General features: G+C 52.3%; 2 protein-coding genes across 2 annotated transcripts; both read right to left on the bottom strand.

The window, feature by feature from the left end:
* Positions 1–1,155: 1,155 nt before the first annotated feature.
* LOC125535193 (phosphoglycerate mutase-like protein 1) lies at positions 1,156–18,179 on the bottom strand. Its single transcript, XM_048698236.1, has 10 exons — positions 17,878–18,179; positions 16,767–16,828; positions 16,565–16,672; positions 15,516–15,595; positions 14,434–14,596; positions 14,132–14,206; positions 13,951–14,039; positions 13,264–13,383; positions 1,604–1,648; positions 1,156–1,515 (listed from the first exon to the last, which is right to left on the bottom strand). Exons 1-10 carry the CDS (start codon positions 18,062–18,064, stop codon positions 1,401–1,403), a joined length of 1,044 nt encoding a protein of 347 aa, XP_048554193.1. The 5' UTR covers positions 18,065–18,179; the 3' UTR covers positions 1,156–1,400.
* A 1,693-nt stretch (positions 18,180–19,872) lies between these two features.
* On the bottom strand, positions 19,873–23,469 carry LOC125535196 (phosphoglycerate mutase-like protein 1). Its single transcript, XM_048698238.1, has 10 exons — positions 23,047–23,469; positions 21,995–22,056; positions 21,795–21,902; positions 21,597–21,676; positions 21,338–21,500; positions 21,161–21,235; positions 20,981–21,069; positions 20,609–20,728; positions 20,472–20,516; positions 19,873–20,389 (listed from the first exon to the last, which is right to left on the bottom strand). Exons 1-10 carry the CDS (start codon positions 23,138–23,140, stop codon positions 20,209–20,211), a joined length of 1,017 nt encoding a protein of 338 aa, XP_048554195.1. The 5' UTR covers positions 23,141–23,469; the 3' UTR covers positions 19,873–20,208.
* Between the last annotated feature and the right edge of the window lie 3,015 nt (positions 23,470–26,484).

Here is a 26,484-nt window from a genome sequence, read left to right on the forward strand (position 1 = left end):
TGGCAGTGGCCTTTGCCGCCGTACCCTTCCTGAAGGCTCCGTCGCGGCATTTCCACTCTTGTCGTCTTGCTCCGGGTGAAAACCTGATCTTCGCTGATCGGGCGGTGGCGGCTATCCATGGTCGTATCCTTCTTGGAGGCGCCGCTTTGGAGGCCTGGCTTCGTTTTGGTCCGGTTCACCTCTCTATTGGTAGTCGGTGGGGTGGTGTGTCGGTGCCTGGCACCTTTGTATCTTGTCTTGGGTGTGTGCGATGTGTGCATTGTTCGGTATTTCGGATATACTCGGTGATGTTTGCTTTATAATATAAAGCGGGGGAAAACCCTTTTTGGTTAAATGTTTAGGAGCCAAAACTAAAGTTACCGGTTGCAGTTGCTCTTATGTCGAACGGGTTGGACCGTTGGAGCAGGCCGATTAAACCATATTCCCACATTGGAACTTCTTCTTCTTTTTACAATTTACAATCAACACCTCATTCATTCATTCATCAGGATCGATCGTAGAATCATTTACAATTAGTGAAATCGCAGCCTCAGGGACAGAACCCGTGCAGATATTAGGAGGAGTGAATTTAGCTATTCTAGGCTCCTTATTCATGAGTTAGCTGGGCCTTTTTTTTATGTGACGAGCTACCTGTTTTTCTGTCCCAACAAGCAAGTAGAGGGGCTGCGTGTTCTGTTTTTTATGTCACGTAGCGTTTGGGTTTAAAAAAACGTATATGAATTTAAAATCTGAGCACAACTCTTGAATGCAATTTTGAAATTCATGCTGAAATTATATGCAAAGAACAATTTTTTTTACATATTTATAGCCGTTATAACTTGTAAGTATACACCTACTAATAAAGAGAGAAAGTCCGTCACTTCTGTTTTTTGCAGAAAGCAATGTTTCATTTTTCTTTTGCAGAAAATCTCCTGCTGTTTCTTAAAATTAACCTGCGTTCAGTTTTTGAGTCCAGAAAAATGTTTTGCTATTTGCAAAAAAAACCCATAATACTCCGTATTTGGGTTAATCAGCCCACTGTCTATATCAAATGCATTTAAAATATGTCCCTATCTTTGAAACCCTGACTCCAATTTAACATGTTATATATGAAATTTGATTAAAAAATGCCTAGAATCTAAATGTGATGTTATTTTACCTATTATTAACATGCTATTTAAGGTCCAATGTATTGTCTTCGTTCTCAAAAAGAAGGGAATGCGTTTGAGTCCTTATTTCCCATGAATTTGGGTATCTGTTGAAACAACAAATCAGATAAACATAACCAATCGTGCCCATCGTACACCGGAACAACAGACGGCATGTCCTATCCTTAGATGTCGCTTATCTATTCTCAGTTCACTGTGAGCCAGAACCAAGGTTTGATAAAAGAATCAAAGACATCCATGTGCTCGATAGCCTCAGTTCTTGCTAGCTTCTTCAGCCTGCTTCTCGTCTGCGACATCGCTGGGCATATCAAGCCCGGTCGGTACCTTCCCAGCGAAGTTGTATTTAGAGGTATCCGATCCAAGGTTACTGCAGCGAGCGTTGCAAGGCAAATCCACGTTATAAAAAAGCAAAGCGTCAACTGCAACGTAACCACTGAGGCAAAACAAGAACTGACCTTCTGTCGACCAAGACCATCGACCGGAGCTCACAGTTGGCAAAGCTGTATATAACCAAGTCAAAAGTTAGAAACATGCTCAGCATTTAACTGTTGAAGATTTTAGGGTCTAGCACAAGAATCATCATACTGAGATTGCAATTTGCGTATACTTTCTATGGTTTGAAGTTCCAATGGTTACATCCGGCAAATATTGTGCTCTCCCGGCATAGCTAAATTTTACCCCAAGACCTAAAAACAGAAATTTCGGGGGGTTTTTTGCCCCAAAAAATGGCTCGAACAACATACCTATATGTGCATGGGGATCAAAAAAAATTGGGTTGCCACCAAAAATTTGTTACCAAGGACCCATATTTAGGCCCAACTGCCGGGGTTTCTGATCCACGGGCACCTATGGAACCGGCGGACCGGATCCCTTTTGGTTCGGCGGGGGGCGGAGGTTGCGCAAAGAGCAGATCGAGGCGAAGCACGCGGGCGGTTGGTCGTGCGAGGAGTAAATCAAGGCGAAGCACGCGAGTGATTTACCCAGGTTCGGGCCGCACGGATGCGTAAAACCCTACTCCTGCTTTGTGGATTGGTATTGATTTCTAGCTCGGGAGCGAGATCGAGCGTGAGTGTGTGGAATTTCTGAACCCCTCTCTACGTTGCCCCGGGCCTCCTTTTATATGCTCAAGGGGTTACCGACATAGGGCAACGGAGGGCAAAAGTGGAAAAGGGTGCCGTGGGTAGGCACAACTAGGTGCTGTAGTAGGCACAGCTAGCGGCTACAGTGTTATCATACCTAACCCTGACGGCAGGGGACAAGGGCATTAAATGCCTTAATGCCCGTCTGTGTCGCCTAGACAGCACCGAAAGGGACCGCTAGGGACGCCACCGTCTTGCCACGATGGTTGTCTTGTCAGCGCCTGCGTGCCACCGCACGCCCCTAGCTGCACAGCCTCCTGCCACGTGCGCTTGGGAGGGGCCCCGGAGCGACACGTGGGTGGATGTGCTGGAGCGCGGGCGTGGAGTGGGGGCTTGCCGCGGCCGTCGACTTGTCGCTTCCGGGAGCTTGTCGCTCACCGGGCCTTGTCGGGGCGCGTAGCGCGCCGCGGCAAGTTCCTTGGAATGCCTTGGACGGCCTTCCCGGCAAGCGCCTCTTGCCGGGGCCTTGGGACGCTTCTGATGGCCTTCCCGGCAAGCTCCTCTTGCCGGGGTCTTGACTTCTTCCCGGCAAGCTCCTCTTGCCGGGGTCTTGTCTTGAGTACTTTGTTCTTGAATGGTCTTCAGAGGGACCACGAAGGATCTTGGCGGTGACCTGGCAGGCCTTGCCGCGGGACGCTGCGACTGCCCGTGCACGAGTTCGGGGTACAAGGGGTACCCCTACTTAGTACACCGACAGGAGCCCCGGGCCTGGGCCAGACACGGTGCCGAGCGCTGTTGGGCCAGGCCCAAAACAGTGCACGAGCACGCGCGGCCTAGGCTTACGCGATCTTCCTCCGTTCCCCGCGCCCTCCCCCCCGACGACATGCGTTGAGTGCGGCATCGTGGGGGAGGTCGTGGGGGTTCCTTCTCTCGAAATGCGGAACGTCCGCCCCCTTCCCCCTTTTACCGGCCATCAGACCCATCCGCTGCGGAGCGGATGGAGACCGAGGTCGCCGCTGAGGACGCAGCCGGTGGTGGCGACGCCGCCAGCGCCGAGGCCGGCAAGGCTGGCGCCGCGGCGGCTGGCGAGGGATCTGGCGATCGTACTGACGGCCCAGAGGCCGCAGGAGCGCCAGGCGCTGCACCGACCGCCGACCCGTCCGCCGAGGTCGCAGCGCCAAGCGTCGAGGAGCCCCAGCCAGGCGTTTACTTGAAAGCCGGTGAAGGCATCTTCATCAACCTCCCATGGGCATCAAGCTCCAGAGCGCCGGCCGAGGGGGAGGTCTTCGACGGGGAAGTGCTCGCCTCCGCGGGACTGAAGCTGGTCGACGCGCTGAGCAGCAGCAGCAACGAGCCCGAAGAGGAGCGGCCGCTGCGCAGGTTGATGTCGCTCTACCGCGCGCGACAAGCCAAGCTGGAGTCCCGCGAGGCGCTTGTCGCGAAGGCGGGAGCAGACATTGAGAAGCGCGCAGACGAGCTCAGGGGTTTCCACCGGGAAGCTCTCCGATCCCTGGCGGAGGAGCGGGTGCAGCTCGCTGAAGCGAAGAAGGCCTTTCTCCTCGAGAAGGCCGAAGCCGAAGAGCTGCAGCGACTGGCCGCCGTGAAGCTAGCCGCGGAAGAGGGCGAGCAGGCGCAGCGGAAGGTCAACCTCAACGCTCACAAGGAGGAGCTTGCCGCGCGCGAGGAGAAGCTGGGCGGAGCCCTCAAGCAAGCGGAGGATGCTGCCGCCGCTGCCGAGGCCGCCAAAAAGGTGCTGGAGATGAAGGTGGTGCAGCTGGAGGCTGACCGCAAAGCATATGGCGAAGAGCTCAGCGCCGCCAAGGACTCCAACGCCGCCCTCTAGTCGAGGCTGGTCGCTTTGACCAAGGCGCTGGAGATGCCGGGGTTTCTGATCCACGGGCACCTATGGGACCGGCGGACCGGGTCCCTTTTGGTTCGGCGGGGGGCGGAGGTTCGCGCAAAGAGCAGATCGAGGCGAAGCACGCGGGCGGTTGGTCGTGCGAGGAGTAAATCGAGGCGAAGCACGCGAGCGATTTACCCAGGTTCGGGCCGCACGGATGCGTAAAACCCTACTCCTGCTTTGTGGATTGGTATTGATTTCTAGCTCGGGAGCGAGATCGAGCGTGAGTGTGTGGAATTGCTGAACCCCTCTCTACGTTGCCCCGGGCCTCCTTTTATATGCTCAAGGGGTTACCGACATAGGGCAACGGAGGGCAAAAGTGGAAAAGGGTGCCGTGGGTAGGCACAGCTAGGTGCTGTAGTAGGCACAGCTAGCGGCTACAGTGTTATCATACCTAACCCTGACGGCAGGGGACAAGGGCATTAAATGCCCGTCTGTGTCGCCTAGACAGCACCGAAAAGGGACCGCTAGGGACGCCACCGTCTTGCCACGATGGTTGTCTTGTCAGCGCCTGCGTGCCACCGCACGCCCCTAGCTGCACAGCCTCCTGCCACGTGCGCTTGGGAGGGGCCCCGGAGCGACACGTGGGTGGATGTGCTGGAGCGCGGGCGTGGAGTGGGGGCTTGCCGCGGCAAGCGCCTTGCCGCGGCCGTCGACTTGTCGCTTCCGGGAGCTTGTCGCTCACCGGGCCTTGTCGGGGCGCGTAGCGCGCCGCGGCAAATTCCTTGGAATGCCTTGGACGGCCTTCCCGGCAAGCGCCTCTTGCCGGGGCCTTGGGACGCTTCTGATGGCCTTCCCGGCAAGCTCCTCTTGCCGGGGTCTTGTCTTGAGTACTTTGTTCTTGAATGGTCTTCAAAGGGACCACGGAGGTTCTTGGCGGTGGCCTGGCAGGCCTTGCCGCGGGACGCTGCGACTGCCCGTGCACAAGTTCGGGGTACTAAGGGTACCCCTACTTTAGTACACCGACGGGAGCCCCCGGGCTTGGGCCAGACACGGTGCCGAGCGCTGTTGGGCCAGGCCCAAAACAGTGCACGGGCACACGCGGCCTAGGCTACGCCGAATCTTCCTCCGCTTCCCCGCGCCCTCCCCCGAACGGCACGCGTTGAATGCGGCGTCGTGGGAGAGGTCGTGGGGGTTCCTTTTCTCAAAATGTGGAACGTCCGCCCCCCCTCCCCCCTTATAAGCAGGGGAAACAGGGGCAGTCGGGCCATTCGCCCGTTGCCGTTCCCAATCTCAGAAATCTCCGCCGCTCCCTCGCCTCCACAAAGCAGAGAGAAAGAGAGGGCAGCGCTTCGCCCCCCACCGCCGCCAGCACCACCAACGCCGTCGACCCCCTCCACTGCTTCCGCCATGGCTCCGAAAGCCGACAGGGGGAAGACCGTGAAGACGACCGAGGCGCATCGGCTCGCGGCGCTGCGGAAGACGCGGGCTGTTTTCCCCCCCAGGCTCGGCGCGAAAGAGCTGTGGGAGGACTACTCTTTGTTCTGGTCGGCGGAGACGCGCGCGCATCCGCGCACAAAGGTACTCCCCGCCGCTGCTTGCAAGGAGGCTCCGACTTCTTCGCATTGTTCTTCCACTGCGGGCTCTGCCCGCCTTTCTCTGATTTCTTCTGCGATGTCATGAACACCTATGGATTCCACCTCCTCGACTTCACCCCCAATGCCGTTCTGACAATGGCAGTTTTCGCGCATCTGTGCGAAAACTTTGTCGGAGTTCTTCCCAACGTAGCCCTCTTCAGCCATTTCTTCACTCCTCGAGTAGAGAGGGGAGAGCCTCTATCCGGCGGAATCGCCTGGACCTCGAGGACCGGCAAGAAGGAGACCTATCTGGAGGGAGAGTTCCGCGGCAAGTGGGAGGAGTGGAGGGCTGATTGGTGCTGGATTGTCGAGGAGAGTCCGCAGCCTTTCACCGCCCGACGCCAAACCCCGGTGGCGCGCGGCGACGACTGGAGCGTCTTGGCCCCGGAGGACGACAGCTGGGGATCGCCGTCACCAGGATCCTGCGCCTCCGGAATGCCGGGCTCACTGTCGGCGCGGTTGCGCAGACTTCCTCTGCCGCCACATCGCCCCCCTGCAAGAGCGGGGGAGGCCAACTTGGGAGTTCAAGAACGCGGCAGACATTATGAGGTTGCGGCCGGGCCTCAACTTCAACCTCACAGTTCTGGAGCTCCATGCGATGCTGCAGGAGCTGTTCAGATATGACCCCCAGCATCCCGAGGTGTTTAGGTTGCCGGGGGGCGTCGTGCCTTTGTGCAACAACTCCGCGCTCGACCGCATCCGTGCAATGATGCCGGAATGCGACTCGCACGGGATTGTGCCAACTTGGTAGGAGCCTGCCGACGAGGTCGTGCAGCACTTCTTCGACAACTTGGTGGAAGTGGCAGTCCGCCCCGACGAGAAGGACGGCCTTACCCGCGACACCACCGACGCGGAGATGGCGTGCATCGCCACCAGGCTGGAGGAGGCGGCGGAAGCCGCGGCCGCGGGCGAGTTTGGGTTCACCACCGCGGAAGCAGACGCGGCAGAAGTGGCGAGCTGTGGCGAGCAAGGGGAGCCTGCCGGCAAGGAGGGGCTTGCCGGGCAAGACGCCGATCCGGGCGAGCCTGCCAAAGACACGGGCAGCTTGCGGCAAATCGACTCCTCTTCCTCCTTGCCTCCGGACAGCCCACCAGAAGCAGAGCCCCCAACGCCGCCCAGAAGGCGTCTCCGCAAGGTTGGCGACGAGGCGGAGCGGCAAGCGGGTCAACAGTCGCCACGCCGCGTGACGCGCTCGACCGCGGCAAACACCGTTGCCGCGGGAGCGCCTCATGCTACGACGGCAACTGGAGCGGGGTCTAGCCGGACCGCCGCTTCGGTCCCTGCTGCTTCCCGTGCCGCGCCGACAGCCGGAGCGGGGTCTTCTCAGACCGCCACCACTGCTCCCGCTAAGCGGCCAAGGGAAGCTTCTCCTCCGCCTCCTCGCTCTGGGAGCGCGCCGGGCTTCGACTTCTCCGCGCTGAGCTCCGACGAGGAGGATGAAGAAGAGTAAGCTTCTCTTGCTGCACTCACATTTCTTCGGTTTTTGCTATTGTTCTTGTTTCTCAATTGCTTTTCCCTGAACCTGCTCCTTTTTAGGACTCTGGCCCAGAGAGCGGCAAAGAGAGCTAAGGCCCCGGTGGTCATCATCGAGGACGTGCCCACTGCGACAACAGGTGGCGCGCCCGAGACAACCTTGCCGGACCTGGCGACTTTCCTCCATGGCAGCCCCCAGCGTAAGTGTGTGAACTACTTGCCGCGGTGAGGCGCGAATGGGTACTTATCTTTGCTGATATCTGTTTGTTGCCTTGTGTAGGAGCGGAGCAGCCTCACCAGGAGCGTCCGGAGACAGCCCCCGGCATGCCATCTGCTTCAACTACGCCGCCCAGGGAAAATTCTCCGGCAAGAGATTCTCCGGCAGGGGGTGGCTCTCCGGCAAGGGGAAGCTCTCCGCCAAGGGACGGCACCAGCATCCCCCCAGCGGCAGAGACCATGGCCACCGAGCCCAGCGCAGGTAATCTTCTTGCTTCAAAACTTCCCTTGGGTTCTTCTTCTTCTGATCTTCTTGAGTTTCTGGCTGGATTTTGCTTGACTCTTCCCCCCTTTGCCGGCCGTCAGATCCATCCGCTGCGGAGCAGATGGAGACAGAGGTCGCCGCCGACGAAGCTGCCGGTGCTGGAGACGCCGCCGGCGCCGAGGCCGCCAAGGCTGGTGCCGCAGCAACTGGCGAGGAATCTGGCGATCGTACTGACGGCCCTGGGGCCGCAGGAGCGCCAGGCGCTACGCCGACCGCCGATCCATCCGCCGAAGCCGCAGCGCCAAGTACCGAGGAGCCCCAACCGGGCGCTTACTTGAAGGCCGGCGAAGGCGCCTTCATCAACCTCCCCTGGGCGTCAAGCTCCAGGGCGCCGGTCGAGGGGGAGGTCTTCGACGGGGAAGTGCTTGCCTCCGCGGGTCTGAAGCTGGTCGACGCGCCGAGCAGCAGCAGCAACGAGCCCGAAGAGGAGCGGCTGCTGCGCAGGTTGATGTCGCTCTACCGCGCGCGACAAGCCAAGCTGGAGTCCCGCGAGGCGCTTGTCGCGAAGGCGGGATCAGATATTGAGAAGCGCGCAGACGAGCTCGGGGGTTTTCACCGAGAAGCTCTCCGATCCCTGGCGGAGGAGCGGGAGCAGCTCGCTGAAGCGAAGAAGGCCTTTCTCCTCGAGAAGGCCGAAGCCGAAGAGCTGCAGCGACTGGCCGCCGTGAAGCTAGCCGCGGAAGAGGGTGAGCAGGCGCAGCGGAAGGTCCACCTCGACGCTCACGAGGAGGAACTTGCCGCGCGCGAGGAGAAGCTTGGCGGAGCCCTCAAGCAAGCGGAGGACGCTGCCGCCGCTGCCGAGGCCGCCAAAAAGGTGCTGGAGATGAAGGCGGTGCAGCTGGAGGCCGACCGCAAAGCATATGGCGAAGAGCTCAGCGCCGCCAAGGACTCCAACGCCGCCCTCGAGTCGAGGCTGGTCGCCTTGACCAAGGCGCTGGACGGCGCCAAGGAGCGGGAGGCGGCCCTGAAGAAGGAGATCGATGCCGACAAGGCGTTGCTGGAGAGTGCTGCCACCACCCAAAACGCCTTTAGGGATACGGTGGAGCACTGGACGGAGAGCCTTGTGAACGCCGCCGGGGACATCGATAAGGAGCTGGCGCAGCTGGGGTGGAGGACTTCGGGTACTCTTCCGACGAGAACCTCCAACCTAGCGCCAAGCTCACTATGTTCTTCCAAGGCGTGGCGACGGCGCTCCAGCGGCTCCGGGATGGGATCCCGAAGCGACTGGCCGACGAGTCGCGCGAGATCTGTGCGGGAGCCCTTCAGAAGGTGTTGATGAAGGTGGCCTTCCGCAATCCAGGCCTCCGCCTCCACAACGTCCTCAGATCCTTGCCGCCTGATATCGACCAGGAAGAGCTCAAGGCCCTTGTCGCACCCATTGTGGACAAGGTGAGCGGGATCAAGAGGGTCGAGGGCGACCGCGTCGACTAGGCCGCCGGCTTCCTTCTTTCCTTGTCGCTGCTAACTATGTCATAGAAAACATTTATTAGAGCTGCGACAAGCTGTTTTGTAATATAACTTTCTTCTAGGTAGTCATTGCAATGTTATTCCCTTTACTTGATTCCTCCCTTTGTATGTTTTTGCCCTACGCTTTTAGGGAACTTGCCAGTGCAGGCATCCAGACCGCGAGCGCTGAGCGCGGAACTGGCGGTGCCGCTACCGGCAAGAAACCTTGTCGCAGCTAGCTGCAGCTCACTTAAGTTGCTGAGCGGGGCTCGAAGCAAAGTAAGGGCGCGGCTAGTGTAGCAACTAGCCGCATACGTTGTTGAGCAGGCTCAAAACAATGCAAGGGCGCGGCTAGTGTAGCAACTAGCCGCAGCTCACCTAATGTTGTTGAGCGAGCTCGAAACAACGCAAGGGCGCAGCCAGCTACGAGTTGGCTCCTCCGCGCACAGGTTTTCCATACAAAGTGCAGTCGTTCAAGGAAGATAACTTGGAATTTAAAAAATTTGGCTGCTCAGACTTTGGCAACTTAGCTTTTCTGTCGTTTGCTTCCCGGCAAGACGAAATTCTTGAACGACGCCTGGTCCATACCCTTTTCTTCTCCCTTCCCCCCCGGCAAACTTGTGGGCGAGGGATTCTTTCTTTCCTTGGAAGAAGGAAGAAAAGAAAGAAGAGAAAATAAAGATATAGAGCCTTGCGGCTCGTTATCGCTTACCGCGGGGCTGGTGCTGCACAAATGTCAGATCATATATGCCAGAAAATAGAAAGCATAAAATCGACAAAATGCGCGGAGCACGCGAGCTTCGCTGCGCACGGGATCTGCGCCCGGCCTCGTACAAAGGATTACATGCAACAGCGGCAAAACTTTGTACAAGAGGTGGTTGCCGGAACGGGTTCCGACAACCGCGCCTTACGGGTAAAACTTACGAAGATGCTCGATGCTTCAGGAATTGCTCACTGGGATGCCATCTTCGGTCTCAAAGCGGACAGCGCCAGGCCTTGTGACTCGTTTCACCCGGTAAGGGCCTTCCCATTTCGGCGTCAACTTTGCATGTTTTTACCCCACGCTTTTAGGGAACTTGCCGGCGCAGGCACCAGGGCCGTGAGCGCTGAGTGCGGAACATCAGCAGGCTGTTGGCGGTGCCGCTACCGGCAAGAAACCTTGTCGCAGCTAGCTGCAGCTCACTTAAGTTGCTGAGCGGGGCTCGAAGCAAAGTAAGGGCGCGGCTAGTGTAGCAACTAGCCGCAGCTAACTTACGTTGTTGAGCAGGCTCGAAACAACGCAAGGGCGCGGCTAGTGTAGCAACTGGTCGCGGCTTACCTAATGTTGTTGAGCGAGCTCGAAACAACGCAAGTGCGCAGCCAGCTACGAGTTGGCTCCTCCGCGCACAGGCTTCTCATACAAAGTGAGCCGATCCAGGGGAGATAGCTCAAAAATTAGAGATCTGGTTGCTCAGGCTTTGGCAACTTATCTGTTCTGGGTGTGCTGACGTGCATGGCGGCCCTGGGCGCTCCGAGATCCACCAGCTCGATCCGGATCCAGCGAGCGCATGGCACCGTGAGCACCATGACGCTGCCCATCCCGCACCTCCTGAGATGGGCGCGGTGCATGCACGGACGCCGAGGTCTTGGAGTGCGCCCGGTCGTTGTGGGAGCCGGCCACGCCGCCGATGGGCAGCGCAGCCTTGCCCTGGGACCTGGCAGCACCGTGAGTTCCCTCGTCGATGCGTGCCCTTCCGCCGGCGCCTGCCCCACCATCCGTTTGCTCCGGCGGTGGGTGGCTCGGCGCGGACGGAGCAGCTGCCTCCGAAACTTTCTTCTTCGATGGCATGTTGACGAAGATGGCGAAGATCGATGAAGAAGATGAAGATCTAGCCCGCAAGAACGCTGGATCTGATTCACACAACTTCGACGCCCCCTACCTGGCGCGCCAGAGATGCAGGGTTTCTGATCCACGGCACCTATGGGACCGCGCGACAGGTCCCTTTTGGTTCGGCGGGGGGCGGAGGTTCCGCAAAGAGCAGATCGAGGCGAAGCACGCGGGCGGTTGGTCGTGCGAGGAGTAAATCGAGGCGAAGCACGCGAGCGATTTACCCAGGTTCGGGCCGCACGGATGCGTAAAACCCTACTCCTGCTTTGTGGATTGGTATTGATTTCTAGCTCGGGAGCGAGATCGAGCGTGGGTGTGTGGAATTGCTGAACCCCTCTCTACGTTGCCCCGGGCCTCCTTTTATATGCTCAAGGGGTTACCGACATAGGGCAACGGAGGGGCAAAAAGTGGAAAAGGGTGCCGTGGGTAGGCACAACTAGGTGCTGTAGTAGGCACAGCTAGCTGGCTACAGTGTTATCATACCTAACCCTGACGGCAGGGGACAAGGGCATTAAATGCCCGTCTGTGTCGCCTAGACAGCACCGAAAGGGACCGCTAGGGACGCCACCGTCTTGCCACGATGGTTGTCTTGTCAGCGCCTGCGTGCCACCGCACGCCCCTAGCTGCACAGCTCCTGCCACGTGCGCTTGGGAGGGGCCCCGGAGCGACACGTGGGTGGATGTGCTGGAGCGCGGGCGTGGAGTGGGGGCTTGCCGCGGCAAGCGACTTGCCACGGCCGGGACTTGTCGCTCACCGGGCCTTGTCGGGGCGCGTAGCGCGCCGCGACAAGTTCCTTGGAATGCCTTGGACGGCCTTCCCGGCAAGCGCCTCTTGCCGGGGCCTTGGGACGCTTCTGATGGCCTTCCCGGCAAGCTCCTCTTGCCGGGGTCTTGACTTCTTCCCGGCAAGCTCCTCTTGCCGGGGTCTGTCTTGAGTACTTTGTTCTTGAATGGTCTTCAAAGGGACCACGGAGGTTCTTGGCGGTGACTTGGCAGGCCTTGCCGCGGGCCGCTGCGACTGCCCGTGCACAAGTTCGGGGTACTAAGGGTACCCCTACTTTAGTACACCGACACCAACCTACCATGCTAACCAAACCACCAAAAACGGCCACCCTGTGAAACTTCGCCGCCACTGCGCCGGCCACCGCCACCGCTACTTCCGTTCTATACCCGAGCCCAGCCGCCGCCCCGCCACCAAACATGTTGCCCGGGCCCCACCGCTCAGGGCCGACCACTGCGACCCTCGTCGCCCGGGCCCCACAATTCCGGCCGTCCCACAACTCCCTGTCGCCTGTCGCCGAGCTCAGCACCACCATTTTTCAGCTCGAGCTCGGCCGTTGCTGCCGCCATCCCCGATCACTGCGCCACCAAACATGTTGAAGCCACCACCACGGACCCCGAAGCACCGCAGCGTGAGGCTTCAGCCATGGTGTAAATTTTCAGCTGAGATCCATAACCCGGACACGAAGGCACGTGTGTGGCTTCACACGTTCGCCACCATAGAGGAGGCGGTGCGCGCCTACGACGCCACGACGCTTCGCTTCTTCGGGAGCCTGGCGAGGCTCAATTTTCCGCGTCGACACCGTCGCCACGACCGCCGTCGCACCTCCCTCCCATTAGGGTCGTCTCCCGGGCCGAGGACAAGGAACACTGCAAGGCCCGAGCGAGGCACAACTTGGGGCCAAGCGCACCAATGTTGCCTTCATGGCAGCTCTCATCAAGGAGAACCGAGAACCGCACGTTCTTTGAGTTGGAGGAGTTGTGCAAGATCGGTCACGAGCGTGAGCGGATCGTCCGCCTCAACGCTGAGTGTGAGGAGATGTTCGAGGAGCTCGACGAGCTCACCGAGGAGATGTTCGATGACGACGACGCCGGCCCCTCCGGCACCTAGTTTTAATCGCAATGTAGCTAGTTTTAGTCTCAATGTAGTGGTAGGGGTGATTAATTCTGATGGTAGTAGTGTCAATTTAGCTATGTTTAATGTGCAACTGATGCTTAATTATGGATGAACTATGTGTTATCTCTATGTTTTATTTGGTTTTGAAAATATGGGTATCCAACTTTAGGTACTTTGTAAGAGGAGAATTTATTTTGTTGGCTACCCAAATCTTCTCTATCCTCTGCCTAAAATGGATTTGGGTAGCCAAACTTTAGGTATTGCTATTGGAGATGCTCTAAGTTTGCAGAATATGGTGAGTTGATTGCTCAGTTGCAAGGGGAATAAATTACTTACTGCTTGCCCAGTTCCTCTGCTATGGTTGGATGACACTCTTTACCGTACATGTTTAGGGTGTGATACAAGAAACCGCTATGGCTGACAATAGCAATCTCTTTCTCTTCTCTTGTCCATAACCTGCAAGCACATCCGAGGAATAGTTTAATTTAATCCGTCTACCAAAAATAAAGTTCCTGGTCGACTCAAGGGTCATCTAATCTGAGGTTTGTCTTTCCCACTACATTCTACACATAAATCTCCAGCACCTAGAACTTTCTAATCTCAAATAAGTCACTCAGTGGTAACAAACTGGTGTATGAGAAACAAGCATCAGAGGAAGCATTTTGTGGGGGCACAATCCTTCATCACCAGTTCCAGTTTATCTCTAAATTATGCAGAAAGTGTTAACACGGATAAAGTAACATATATAGTAAGCCTTCCAGTCCATGCATGAAAGTGAGGCAAATAACATGATTTGCTAGGAACATGGGACCCTGTCAGGTCGGGAGTGGTCAATAAATTGCTTGTTTGGGTGAACAAATTATTTTGAATGACGCAGAAAAAATAACCAAAAGTGATATAGGGGATGCAGATGAATATTTATTGAGGTATTAGTGTTTCATGTTCATAAAACCAGAGCATCAGGTTTTTATATCTTCAAGACATTAATGAAAAGAACTAAGTAATCTTAGCAAGGAAAATTACCAGTCAAAGAACTTCATGCCCCTGAGAGCAACAGACTCATTTGTTTCTCTGACATCGGGTTCCCAAAGAACATCTTCATCATTCTCTATCTGTAAAGAGTGCAAGCACACATATATTAAAAACACCATCGAGATACTGTCTCATGACATGTTCTTGTGAATTAGCAACAGTAAGTACTTGCCAAGGAAAAATCAATGGCAGGAAAGAGAGTACGGTATTTTGTTACGCTGCTCCTCTTGTCACAGGGATGAACACCCTGCATTTTATAATCAAATACAAAATGAAATATTAAGAATATTTGTCAATAGAGCATTACTGATACGAAAAAAGCAGAGACAAATAGAGGCATGAAATTTCTCAAACGAGGGTATTCGACTTAGAAGTCAAAACAAAGATGAACAAGTTATTCTACAAACCAACACAAATGAGGCACTGAATGACAAGATTTTTATTTTTATTTTGCAACAAACGATAGGGAAATACCAAGTGCTCCCTGCAGGCCTCAACTGCAAGAAACGGTGGGCAGTTCAAACTTGAAATTGGCTGACGTCCACTGTTTCCAGCACCTTCTACCATTAATGGTGATGCACTAGCTCCATCAGTATAGTTCCCACCACCAAAGACCCCTACTGCAGTTTGCATAGTCCTGTGAGATTAGTTGAAATGAAATACTGTGAGGCTCATTTAGTACTAGTAATCACATACTACGGCAATGCACTGTCATATTGTATCATGCCTTAGCACAGGAGTCCTGATAGATAAACAGATTGAGAGCTATTGACATGAGGTGAATGACTAAGGGTGTAAAAGATGCTCAGATAGGTGGCTGCGCGCGTTCTCTCAGGAGAATTAGCCTTAGTATTAGGGTGTGCCGCCTGTGCCCGCCCTCCCTCTCTCAGTACCTCTCTTCCTCCCCCCCCCCCCCCCCCCCCCCCCCCCACATGTGTAAACAACTCCCCCAACCTGGGGGTATGATGCAATAGAAAAAAGAAAAAAGATTCAGGTGGAGGGCTTCGCCCTCCCCTGGTGACCTTCAGAAAAAAAAAGATGCTCAAACTGATATTTTTTAGTACTATAGACTTTATGCACATGGGTCATGTAAAGCATATTTTACTAACCATGAAGCAACTGCTGAACAGTTCTGACTCTAGTTGAGTGCTTCTCTGACTGAAGTCATGTTCTGGTATGCACTACCAATAACTGAATGTGCATAATAAAAACTTTCCAAAGTAAAATTGATAGACTCGTGGCCCAAGCAATAACTGGTACATGGAGATGCTTAACTGACATAATTTACAGGCCTTTCAAATAACATGTTTTTTTTTGTAAAGACAATTAACACGTTCAGTTCAGGAAAATATTGTTAGAAGATCAACCTAGTCTAGGATTAAGCAGTCCTACAATTTATACTAGTAGCTGAAAGCCTGAGAGGATGCATTCTCGAAAGAACATTAATGCATATGCCAACACTGGGAGAAGACCATTTCTCGAACATAAAAAACTTAGAAGAAGATCCAGAGGACTGAAATTACATACAAAAAGATCAAGGTCAAGGAAAACTATACCTCAGTAGAGGGGAAACAATAACCAACTCAATCTTTTTTGCCAGCCCAGATTTTGTCACATGCTCTCGCAGGGTATCAACCTACAAATGCGTTTAAATCAACATCCATGGAACTTGAAGATGCAACATGAAAAATAAGTTGAGTGATATTTTAATCAACATTATGTGTCAAGGCCAGAAAGAAAGTCAACTAATCACACAACTGCAGTCAAAAGACTTTGAATAATTTTGGATTGCAACCATAAAGGAATCAACTAAAGGCATCTGAATGTCATCTAAACAAGGTGGTGTCATTGTGCTTTTTGATACAACTACGGTTGGGGTTGATATCTTTAGTCAGACGATGATGGTAACACAGGGGACTTCATTTTTTTAAGGTGACAGTAAGAACCATGTGAACTACTAACAACCAAAGGTTTTGGATATAACATGGCTGCTAAGTTGTGAAGATTTCATTTGTAAGGAAAAGGTATTCTCCAGGATTTCAGCTATGAAAGCTTGACAGAATAACCATAGACAAAAGTATTGAACATTGCCATAATACTGCTAACTGCCACAAATGCATTTGACAGAAGATGTCATCATCCAAATAGAGGTCGGAGATCATCAATGAGGATTTGTCAGTATGTGAGGTGAATGAATTGAGTATCGAACACTTGAATTATAGAATTAAACTTCCATCACTAAAGCATCATGACTGATGTCATATATACACATTTTTTATATAAAATCTTAATGCCTGATAATATTGTACCATGGATGGCTTGATACCCTGAGCACAACACGTGATAGTGGGATACAGGCTACCATCTAATCCTGTTGCAGTGAAAGACAAAGGCAGAATGAATGGGAAAAGGGCTTTCCTTTTCTTTTTTAGAGAGAGCATTAGTGCTTCCATTTCTAATGTTCGTGTCAACATCACAGGCACATTTTCACCTTAAATATTTGACAAAAAGCATCACCTTAGTTGGCCATAGAACTGACAATGCTAACAGCAGTGTTTAAAATTAAAATGCATGGGGATAACGGAAAGGAAACGAGTAATCTTACTTGGCTCCAGCCCAAAGGGGTAAGCTGAGCATCAAGCAGCGCATGTGACTTGTACGCTGCAAAATCCTTTTCGCCTTCCACATTGTGAACACCCTGGGCATGCCTCACCTGCACGCATTGGTTACAGTGAATCAGATTGAACAATTTATTTTTCGCGCTTGTCTTACAGGTTTGTCGCCGATTAACTGATGAAGTGCGGTACCAGGTATATGGTTTTGCATCGGTGCGCGGGGTACAGAGCCGTGCCAGAGCCGGCCTCCATTTCTGCCCAAAAGGAACAAATTACTATCCACTGACGAGCTAGACAGATGAACACAACGTGAACAGGCAGTTGCAGGACCCACATGCAGTTAAGCTAAAATCAAAATCACAACTTCCCGGCTGCACCTCGTGCTTTACAGAATGGCACACATGCTGATTTGTCGAAATGGAACATTTTCACATGGTAGGAATGTTGATGTATTGGTGCGTGCCCAAAGAATCACATCACATGGTAGTAAAAGGCGTTGATTCTTCCCCATTGGTCAGAGAGCATGTGCGCCGTGCTGGCAGTGTCTATATGAGCTAAACGCTGTTGATTCCCATCGGAACGAGAGGAAAAAAAACGAAGTAATGAATTGCCAAGAACTAAAGCATACCGGAGGAGCATTTTTATGCGGGGTCAAGCTAATAAACTTGAAAACATGAACCTCCTCTGGAATGGAAAAAAAAAAACAAGAACCTGCTCCAACTACTCTGTTTTGTTTTCTTCTTTTTCTTATGTGACGAAGGAGATCATTTTCGGCGGTGCAATGCGGCAGATATATTAAACTAAATTGCATATCGGATTAGTCTATGGCGAGAGGGCGGTGAAGGACGTCGGCAACCAGTATTAAGCGTGCCAACAAAATATGGTTAAGTAACAAGTAGATAAATAAATAAATACTCGTGTATGAAAAAGTCGCAAGGGGGAGCATAAATAAAGCGCGTCAAAGTCTAAAGGGGGGGGGGGGGGGGGCGCATAAATAAGGAGAGCGCATATTCGCAAGCATCTGTGTGGGTGGCGGAGGAGGATGGATGGACGGATGCGGGAGCGGCGAGATCTGGCGCTGCGGCGGAACGGCGGAGGGGAAGTGGAAGTGCTGGGAAGAAGAGGGGCGAGGGAGGGGTCGGACGGAGGAGGAGGCATTGAGATTCCATCCATCCAAGAGGAAGAGGAAGGTCGATTTTACTTTCCGGTGAGGGAGGGGGGAGAGAGAGCGCGCCGTTCGGTTGAATTAATTAACGGGGGGATGAAGAAGAAGAAGAAGGGGGAGGTTGGAGCGCGGGCGTACCTGGGGAGGAGGACGAGGAGCAGCGGCAGCCGCTGAAGGAAGCGCGGCGACGGCGACGGCGGTGGGAAACCCGTCCGACGGCGAAGGAGTGCGAGCGCGAGGAGGACGATGAGGCAGAGGCTGCTACGGCCGGGGGCGAGATAGGGAGGGAGAGGGTGGTGGCGCTACTAAAAGTAATCGGCAGCATCGCGCCTCGTGTCAGCTCGATTTTAATTTTTATTCGATTCAATTTGCTAATGAGTCAGCTGCAAATCGCGTCTTGTCCTCGACGGGTCCCGTCCCGTCGAGGGCAACAGCAGTTTGGCAACCTTCTTTTCCTCTCCTCCTCCACCGCTTCCATCGCTTTCTCCCTTTCTTTCTTTTCTGTCGACCTGCTTTCGCCTCGTCGGTCCCCCTTCTACCGCCGCTTGTTTCGTCCCTTCGTTCGTTCAATTACCGTCCGTGTGGCGCCAGCAAAGGCATATCCAGCAGGTGTTGTAAAATTTTGGTGGCCTAAAAATAATTATAGGGCAAGAGAGAAGATCTTCAAACACTGGTCTGACTATTTTGCTTTAAAATTTAAAAACCACACGAAAAATGACAATCTTGTAACAGGGGCGGTGGAAGGCGGATCCAGCGGCAGAGGGGAGCTCGGCGGGACGAAGGTGCTAACAACGGAATCTGGCGGCGGGCAAGTTCATGGATGCTGACGCAAGCTCGGCGGGGGTGGTGACGGTGACGATGGAATCTGGTGGCGGGGAAGTTCAAGGACGGCGGCACAATGCTCGTGTGGACGGCGACGCAAGCTCGACGGGGATGGGTGGCCGCGACGAACTACGACGACCGGGCTTCAGGAGAGACGGGGCGGCCACGCTGCGAGCTCAGAGGGGTCGGGGAGGCCGCAGCGGAGGTTGCCAAGGGGCTGGATGGGGCATCGGGGTTCACGATGGCCGGTGGAGTGGCGGCGGCCAGAATCTACCGACGTGGATGTGATTGGTTCCCACCACATTTGCCTTTTGTTTTAGGGCAGCCGTTAGTGGTGCTGCCAACCTACATCATTCGGAGCTGTTGCGTTGTTTTTTCATCAAATAGAGATACAAGTATCGAAAGTGCCCTTCTACTCCCGAGCTCATTTGAGCTCGAGATGAACAATAACTTGATTGTTTTTGAAAAAAAAACACAAAATAATCTGATTTTTTTGTAAACTTTGGCAAATGTTCTTGGTGCTTGCACATTTTCATCCTGGAATAACATTCGTGAAAGTCATGGGAAGATAAAACAAAAATAGAAGTCCAAAATGATTTCAAAAATAGAATTTTTGTTTTTGAAGTGTCGATTTTGTTTTTTTTTACCATGACTTCCAAAAATGCTATTTCGGGATAAAAATTTGCAAGCACTGAGAACATTTGTCCAAGTTTGCACCAAAAGCATTTCAGAATTTTTTTAATTGTTTTATTTATTTATTTCGATTTTACCATTTAGTAGGGAGCATATGAGCTTCGCGCTAGATACTCCGCGCCTCTTCTACTTCATCCGTTAGAGTTGATTTTTAGGCACGACCGCTGTTTTACATCATCTGTAGGCGCGCGGGGACGTGCAAAATGGTGTTCTGGTGGTTACAATGGGTTGGGCAGCGTAGCAAACGCTGGCAGGCCGAGGCTTCTGACGACGAGAGTGAGGACGACTGGCCTGGCCTGGAACGGCATCCTTGCCGAATATCCATCCATATTCCGTGCTCCATATCCCTCCTCCCTCCCACCACATTACTAGATTCTCACCATATTTTTCAGTGGATACCCGTCCACATCAAGGCATTCCCGTGGTTTGCCCACAGCCACAGTCAGGAGATAATCGAATCACAGCTAACCAATCTATCTACGATTTCAAACCGACGAATCAAATAATATTTGGTGGCCCCGATCCTATGATCCTTGATCCAAATGGCCTCCATAGGAAAAAAAAAATATCCTATGGATTCTAATCTCGAAATTCCTTCAATCCAAAGAGGCTCTAAGCTGCTGAGAAAAATATGAAAACGAAAAGAGTTGGAAACTAAATCTGACATAAATATGTCATAGAACAAAAGAGGGTACATGTATAAATCATCCTTAGACCCATGAATTTAGGTATGTGTGCAGACAACAAATCAAATAACGAACATAGTGAACTGTTCTAATCATGCTCCAGAGTGACAGATGATAAATCCTATCCGTAGGTGCCGCTTACATTCGCTTCAACATCAACCATGCAACTGAAACTTGGCCATTGTAAGGTCAAGAGTCTCAGTTCTTTCTAGATTCTTCAAGAGAAATGTGAAGAAAGGGGGAAGTTCCCTCCCTTCACTCTACGTTGTTAGGTAGAAATGAGGCGAGTGGGCGAGCTCATGTGCGTGTGCTCTAGACAACCAACCGCTCCCCGGTTCCCATTGCTAGCTTCTTCAATCTGCTTCTTGTCTGCCACATCACTAGGCAGATCAAGTCCGGCCGGTATCTTCCCAGGGAAATCGCATGTAGGGGTATCTGATCCAAGCTTACTGAAACGTTGCAAAGCAAATCCACATTATAAAAAGGTCATCACAAGTGCAACATAATCATTGAAGCAAAACAAGAACTGACCTTCTGTCGACCAGCACCATCGACCTAAGCTCGCAGTTCGCAAAGCTGCATATAACCAAGACAGAGTTAGCAATAGGCCCTTGCAGAATATTGTGGGTTGATTGGTTGATAATTACCAAGGAAAAAAATACACTTACCGCTTGCGCATATCCTCTGCTATAGTTGGATGACACTCTTTACTGTACATGTTTAAAGTGAAATCTAAGAAGCTACTATGGGTGACAATAGCTATCTCATTTTCTTCCCTTGTCCATAACCTGCAAGCACATCAAGAGATTAGTTTTAATTTAATCCGGCCGCCAAAATGAAGTTACTGGTTGACTCAACATGTCATCTAAAATCTGAGGTTTTTCTTTCTCAATACATGCTACACATAAATCTCCGGCATCCAGGACTTTCTAATGTCCAATAGTCGCTCAGTGATAACTCGCTGGTAACAGATCATTAGGCTTGTATTTTCAAGAAATTAATGAAAAGAGACTAATCAATCTTATAGAAAGGAAAATTACCAGTCAAGGAACTTCATGCCCCTGGCAGCAACAACGTCAATTGCTTCTCTGACATTGGGTTCCCAAAGAACATCTTCGTCATTCTCTATCTGTAAAGAGCCAAGCACACATATGTTAAAACACTGTTTGTGACACTGTCTCTGAAACTGAACTAGTGAAGTAGCAACACTAGGTACTTGCCAGGGAAAAATCAATGGCTGGAAAGAGAGTGCGATATTTTGTTATGCTGCTCCTCTTGTCACAGGGATGCACACCCTGCATTTTAAATTAAAATTAAAACGAGGCACTAAATGAAGAGTATTTGTTAATAAAACAATTGCTCATGTTTTATTCGTGTTCTTCAGGAGAGGGAATTACCAGGCGCTCCCTGCAGGCCTCAACTGCGAGAAACGGCGGGCAGTCCAAACTTGAAATCGCCTGACGTCCACTGTGTTCAGCACCCTTCACCATTAGTGGTGATGCACTTTCTCCATCGGTACAGTTTCCACCGCCAAAGACCCCCACTGCAGTCTGCAGAGTCCTGTGAGATTGATTCAAGTGGACATAAAAAGCTTAGAAGAAGATCCAGAACACTGCATCATGCACATGAAGGTCAGAAGGTCAAGGAGAACTATACCTCATTAGAGGGGAAACAACAACCAACTCAATCTTTTTTGCTAGTCCGCATTTCGTCACATGCTCTCGCAGGCAATCAACCTACAAACGCATGTTAATCAGCACCCATGGAACTTGAAAATGCCACATGACAAAAACTTGAGCGATAACAACATTATTTGTCAGGGCCAGAAAGGAAAAAGGAAACAAGAAACCATACTTGGCTCCAGCCCAAAGGGGTGATGCGAGCATCGACCAGCGCGGGCGACTTGTAGGCGCTGTGATCCTTGTCGCCTTCCACATTATGTATGCCCTGAGCATGCCTCACCTGCGCACATTAGTTACGGTTAATCAGATGGAACATCCTTTGCATCTTTGGTGCAGGTTCATTGCCGAAAACTGAGGAGGGGGTGGTAGTACCAGGTAGATGGTTTTGCAGCGGCGCTGAGGATACAGAGCAGTGCTAGAGCTGGCTTCCATTTCTGCCCAACGGGAATCAATTACAATTAGCATCATATTATTATGTGCTGAGGAGTTAGACAGATAACAACACTTGAAAGAGACGGTTGCATTGCTGCCGGATGTAGTTGGGCAAACTCGCAACTTTCCCACATGTACTGTATTGTTTGCCGAAAGACACATGTTGATTTAGGCAACAAAATGGAACATTCAGAAGGTGGAAATGGTACGTATGGGTGACGATTTTGGGCCGCCACAGAATGTCATGGTAACAACAGGTGTTGATGAATGATGGTTCTCGGTCCCTTGGTAATGTGCCGAATGGTAGTAGTATGCTAGTATCAACTAGAGGATGTAGTTCGAACTGGATCCAGAGAAGAGGAAAAAAAGGCGGTGATTTGCCAAAGACCAAACTTGTGACTAGAGCAAGTTACTGTGGGACTAAACTAATAGTAGTACTAAAACATTAACCTCCTCTCAAGGGGGGGAAATAGCCCTGTTCTGTTCGGATACAGAGTATTCGTGGAGCTTATTGTTGAAGAAAATTAAAGGCTGACCTAGTATCATCTCAAGTGTCATAAAACGAACGAACAGTGGGACTACAACTCTGTTTTCACGCTAGTACGTACTAGTACTCTGCATCTGCATCCAAGCACGCCCCTGAAAGGCTGAAACCTGTTGCGGTTGCTCTGTTTTTCTTGTCTCGGGACGGAGGGGACCATTGCGGCGGCGGAGTATTTTTTGATTACTAAAGTAGTACTTCCTCCGTTCCACAATATTTGTCTTTCTAGACATAGATTCGCTCATTTTGCTTCATATGTAGTTATCTGTTAAAATCGCTAGAAAGACAAATATTTAGGAACGGAGGGAGTATATTCCGTCGGATTAGTGGTGTAGGACGAGAAGGTGGGCGAGGAAGGCCAAGGAGAAGGCAGGCGATGGCCGCTTGCCAGGCGCCATTCGGTAAGGAAGGTTGTTAGGAGGAGGAGGAGGAGAGTGGAGCGCGGTCGTACCTGAGGCTGGGGCTGAGGAGGCGGCGGCGGCGGCGAGACCGGGAAGAGACGACGGCTGCGGTGGTAGCGGGAGGGACGAGTATGTATGCGGCATGGCGTCCCGTGTCTGTGTCCCGTACTTATCGTCTCGCTCGTATCGTATGCGCTTGGTAGAGAACGCGGCGACAGGTGGAAATTGGATCTTGTGCTCGCCTGCCTGCCTGGCCGGTTCCAACTTGTTCTTCTTCCCTAGACTAGACCGACCTGGACCTTGATCGCTTTCTCTCCTGCTGCCGACCTAGACCGACCGTGAGGCTTGATGCTTCACGTCACAAAGCCGGATCCAAGGCGAGGACGTCTCCATCGTCGGTTTGCCGTCGCCTCCTGGTTTCTCCGTTTGGATATTCCAGTGTGCGGGCGTCTCCGTTCAGCCATCGTCGGTTTGCCGTCGCCACGCAACTGCTTTTCCGGTACTAGCTAGGATTTGTTTGTGTAACACTACTAGTACAACTGGTTATTTGGCTGGTCACGTTGGGTCATCGATGACGATCGCGGGTAGAGTAAACGCTCGCAGGCCGAGGCTGGTGAACGTGAGGCACTATCATCGGGAGCATTCCCAAGATCGAATATCCATTTCTGTGGGATTATTAAACTTATTATAAGAGCATGATCACATGAAAGAACCTTCTCCGAAAGAGAGAAACAACAGCCCAGCCGGGACGCAAAGTATTCCTAGAGTTTTTCTCTTTGACACCGCGGTATCCGGAAACAAATTAAAGGTTTCTCTGATTGAACTGCTCTGGTTTTACAGCAGTCTAGTACTCTGCATCCAGCTTCAACCTGCCCAGGTTGCTCTGTCTTTTTTTCCTTTCCCTTTCTCTCTCGGCGGAGGGGGCCAGTCCGGCGGCGAGAGGCGGCGGAGTATTATATAGGAGTACCGTCGGCGGTTGTGAGTATACGACGAGCGAGAAGGCGGCGAAGAACGTCAACATCGGCCCTTAAAAAGTACGTACATGGAGAGGGGATCTAGCGCTGGCCAACAAGATTATGATCCCCTTGTAATGAATAATATAAACAGATGTACTAGATACCAAAGGAGGCAAATCGAGGAGAGAAAGGGACGAGAAGAAAGGCATGCATAACGCCGGGCAGCAGAAAGCGCATATTCGGAGTCGGAAGCATCCATCTGCGCGGCGCGGCGGAGGCAGACAGATAGATAGGAACGCCGACGACAGGTAGAGGTCGCGGCGATGTCTGGCGCCGGCGGCATGCCATGCAGATGCAGAGGCCATTTGGTAATAGTAGGACTAGCAAGGTTGGAGGGAGGAAGAGGCTGGAGCGCAGGCGTACCTGAGGCTGCGGTAGGTGCAGGGGACGGCGACGGTGGAGACGGCGGGCGGGCGGGGGCGAGACCGAGGGATGAGGCGGCGGCAAAAGCTAGAAGTGGGGGGGGGGGGGGGGGGGCATAGTATGCGCTATACGGCCTCTATTTATCTAGGACGCGATCGAGTTGGCACGCGGCTGGCGCTGGCCTGTCCGTCCGTCTGCATGCCCGGGGCGGCCTGCTTGCTTGCTTGCGGTTCCAGCTTGCTTGCTGTCCATCGCTTTCTCCCTCCCTTCCTTCCTTTCGGCCGACCTCCGCTCCGTTCGCGTCTCGTCGCGCTGTACGGCTCACGAGGCCGGGAGACGTCTCCGTCGTCCATTCGCCGCCCACCTGCGCCTCATCGTTCCTCCGTCTGGATGTTCCAGCCAGCGTGCGGCGTGTTCGTTCCGTTAAGTCACCCCTCCATGGACGTACCCCAGCCAGCGTGCGGCGTGTTCGTTCCAACGGGCCAAAGCAACCAGCCTAAACCCCAGCCAGAAGCTTCCTTAGGCCTTGTACAATGAAAGGTGCTTAGAGAGATGCTTAGAAAAATAAACCGAATTTTTCTGAAGCACTGGGGCCTATTTTTACAGGAGAGACGCTTAGTTAAACGTCTATCCTGTACAAATAAGCACCGATGCTTAAGAAAAGCCTGGTTTATTTCTTTAAGCACCTTTCATTGTATAAGGCCTTAATAATTCTCCCCGGTACACTGCACCTGCTAGCCCGTCCATGCGCAGATATGCTAGTACGTAGCAGTACTACCGTGCGATTGCCAACAAGCTAGCTAGATCCCTTTATTAAACAAATACAGTAATAAACAGATAGATGTTTTTTTTTCTTCGACAAAAAATGCTGTTCATTGATCAAAGGGGGCAGAGTAGCCGGCCACACAGAGCAAAACAGCGGTTATATACTACGTGTGCAAGAAGATGGAAATCTTAAACAGGTAGCGCTGGTTCAAGTGGTCTGTGGATCACATGCAGTGTGAATCATCGACGGTGCATGCATGGAAAGCCAAAGCGAAGAGAGAAAGAGACGGCGGCGGTGGATGGTGGTGAAGAAAAAGGAGCGGGAGGGAGGAGTAATAAGCTTGAAAAACATGAACCCCCTCTCAAGTCTCAAGGGGAAGGGGAAAAAAACAGCCCCGTTCGGACGCAAACAAATGGAACTACTACTACTCTGTTTTGACGATACTACTCTGCGTCCAACCACACCCTGAAACCTGTTCAAGATACTCTGTTTTTTTCTTCCTTTTGGTGATGGAGGGGGCCATTTTCGGCGGCGATGCGGTGGAGCATGATACTACATCGGATTGTTAGTACTATATGATGATGAGAAGGTGGGGAAGAAGGTCAACATCGGGGATCTAAGCTAAAGCGCTTGCCAACAAGACAGACCCTCTTATCTTATGGTATAATAAAGAATAAAACAGATAGATAGATAAATAAGGATATCCGTGTAGAGGCGGATCCTCTAATCAAAAGCTAACGCCTCCTTTGGTTTATAAAAATCTCATAGGATTTCTATATAATAGGATTTGCATAGGAAATTCTTCTTTAAAGCCCTTTGATTTGTAGGAATGGATTCCTATTCGTATGTAGGATAGGAATCAATCCTTCACATTTTGAAGGAAAAAAACATTAGCTAATAAGACTCAATGAAAAAATTCCTATCCTATGCATCAAATGACATCTCTTTCTCCATAGGAATTGAGATACATGTCATCTCATTCGCTATGATCTTTCTATTCCTATAACATTCCTATCCTATGAACCAAAGGAGGCCTAAAGCTAAAGCGAGGAGGGAAAGGGATGAGAAGGAAGCATCTGTGTGACGGCATGCCAAGGGGATTTGGGGCCAAAATATCCAATTTCTCCGGCATGCCATGCAAATGCGGGAAGAAGACGATCGATCTCTCTTTCAAGGTCCCTTCCTCTGTCAAGGGTGAGGGAAGAGAGAGGTTGGAGGAGGTTGGAGCGCGGCCGTACCTTGGAAGGAAGAGGAGCGATGGCGGAGGAGGAGGCGACGGGCGGGGGCGAGGTAGGCCGGCGACGGAGGCGGCGGCGGTAAAAATAGGAGAAGGAAGGGAGGAA

Source organism: Triticum urartu, chromosome 2 (genome assembly GCF_003073215.2).
Source record: "Triticum urartu cultivar G1812 chromosome 2, Tu2.1, whole genome shotgun sequence".
Lineage (NCBI taxonomy): Eukaryota > Viridiplantae > Streptophyta > Magnoliopsida > Poales > Poaceae > Triticum > Triticum urartu.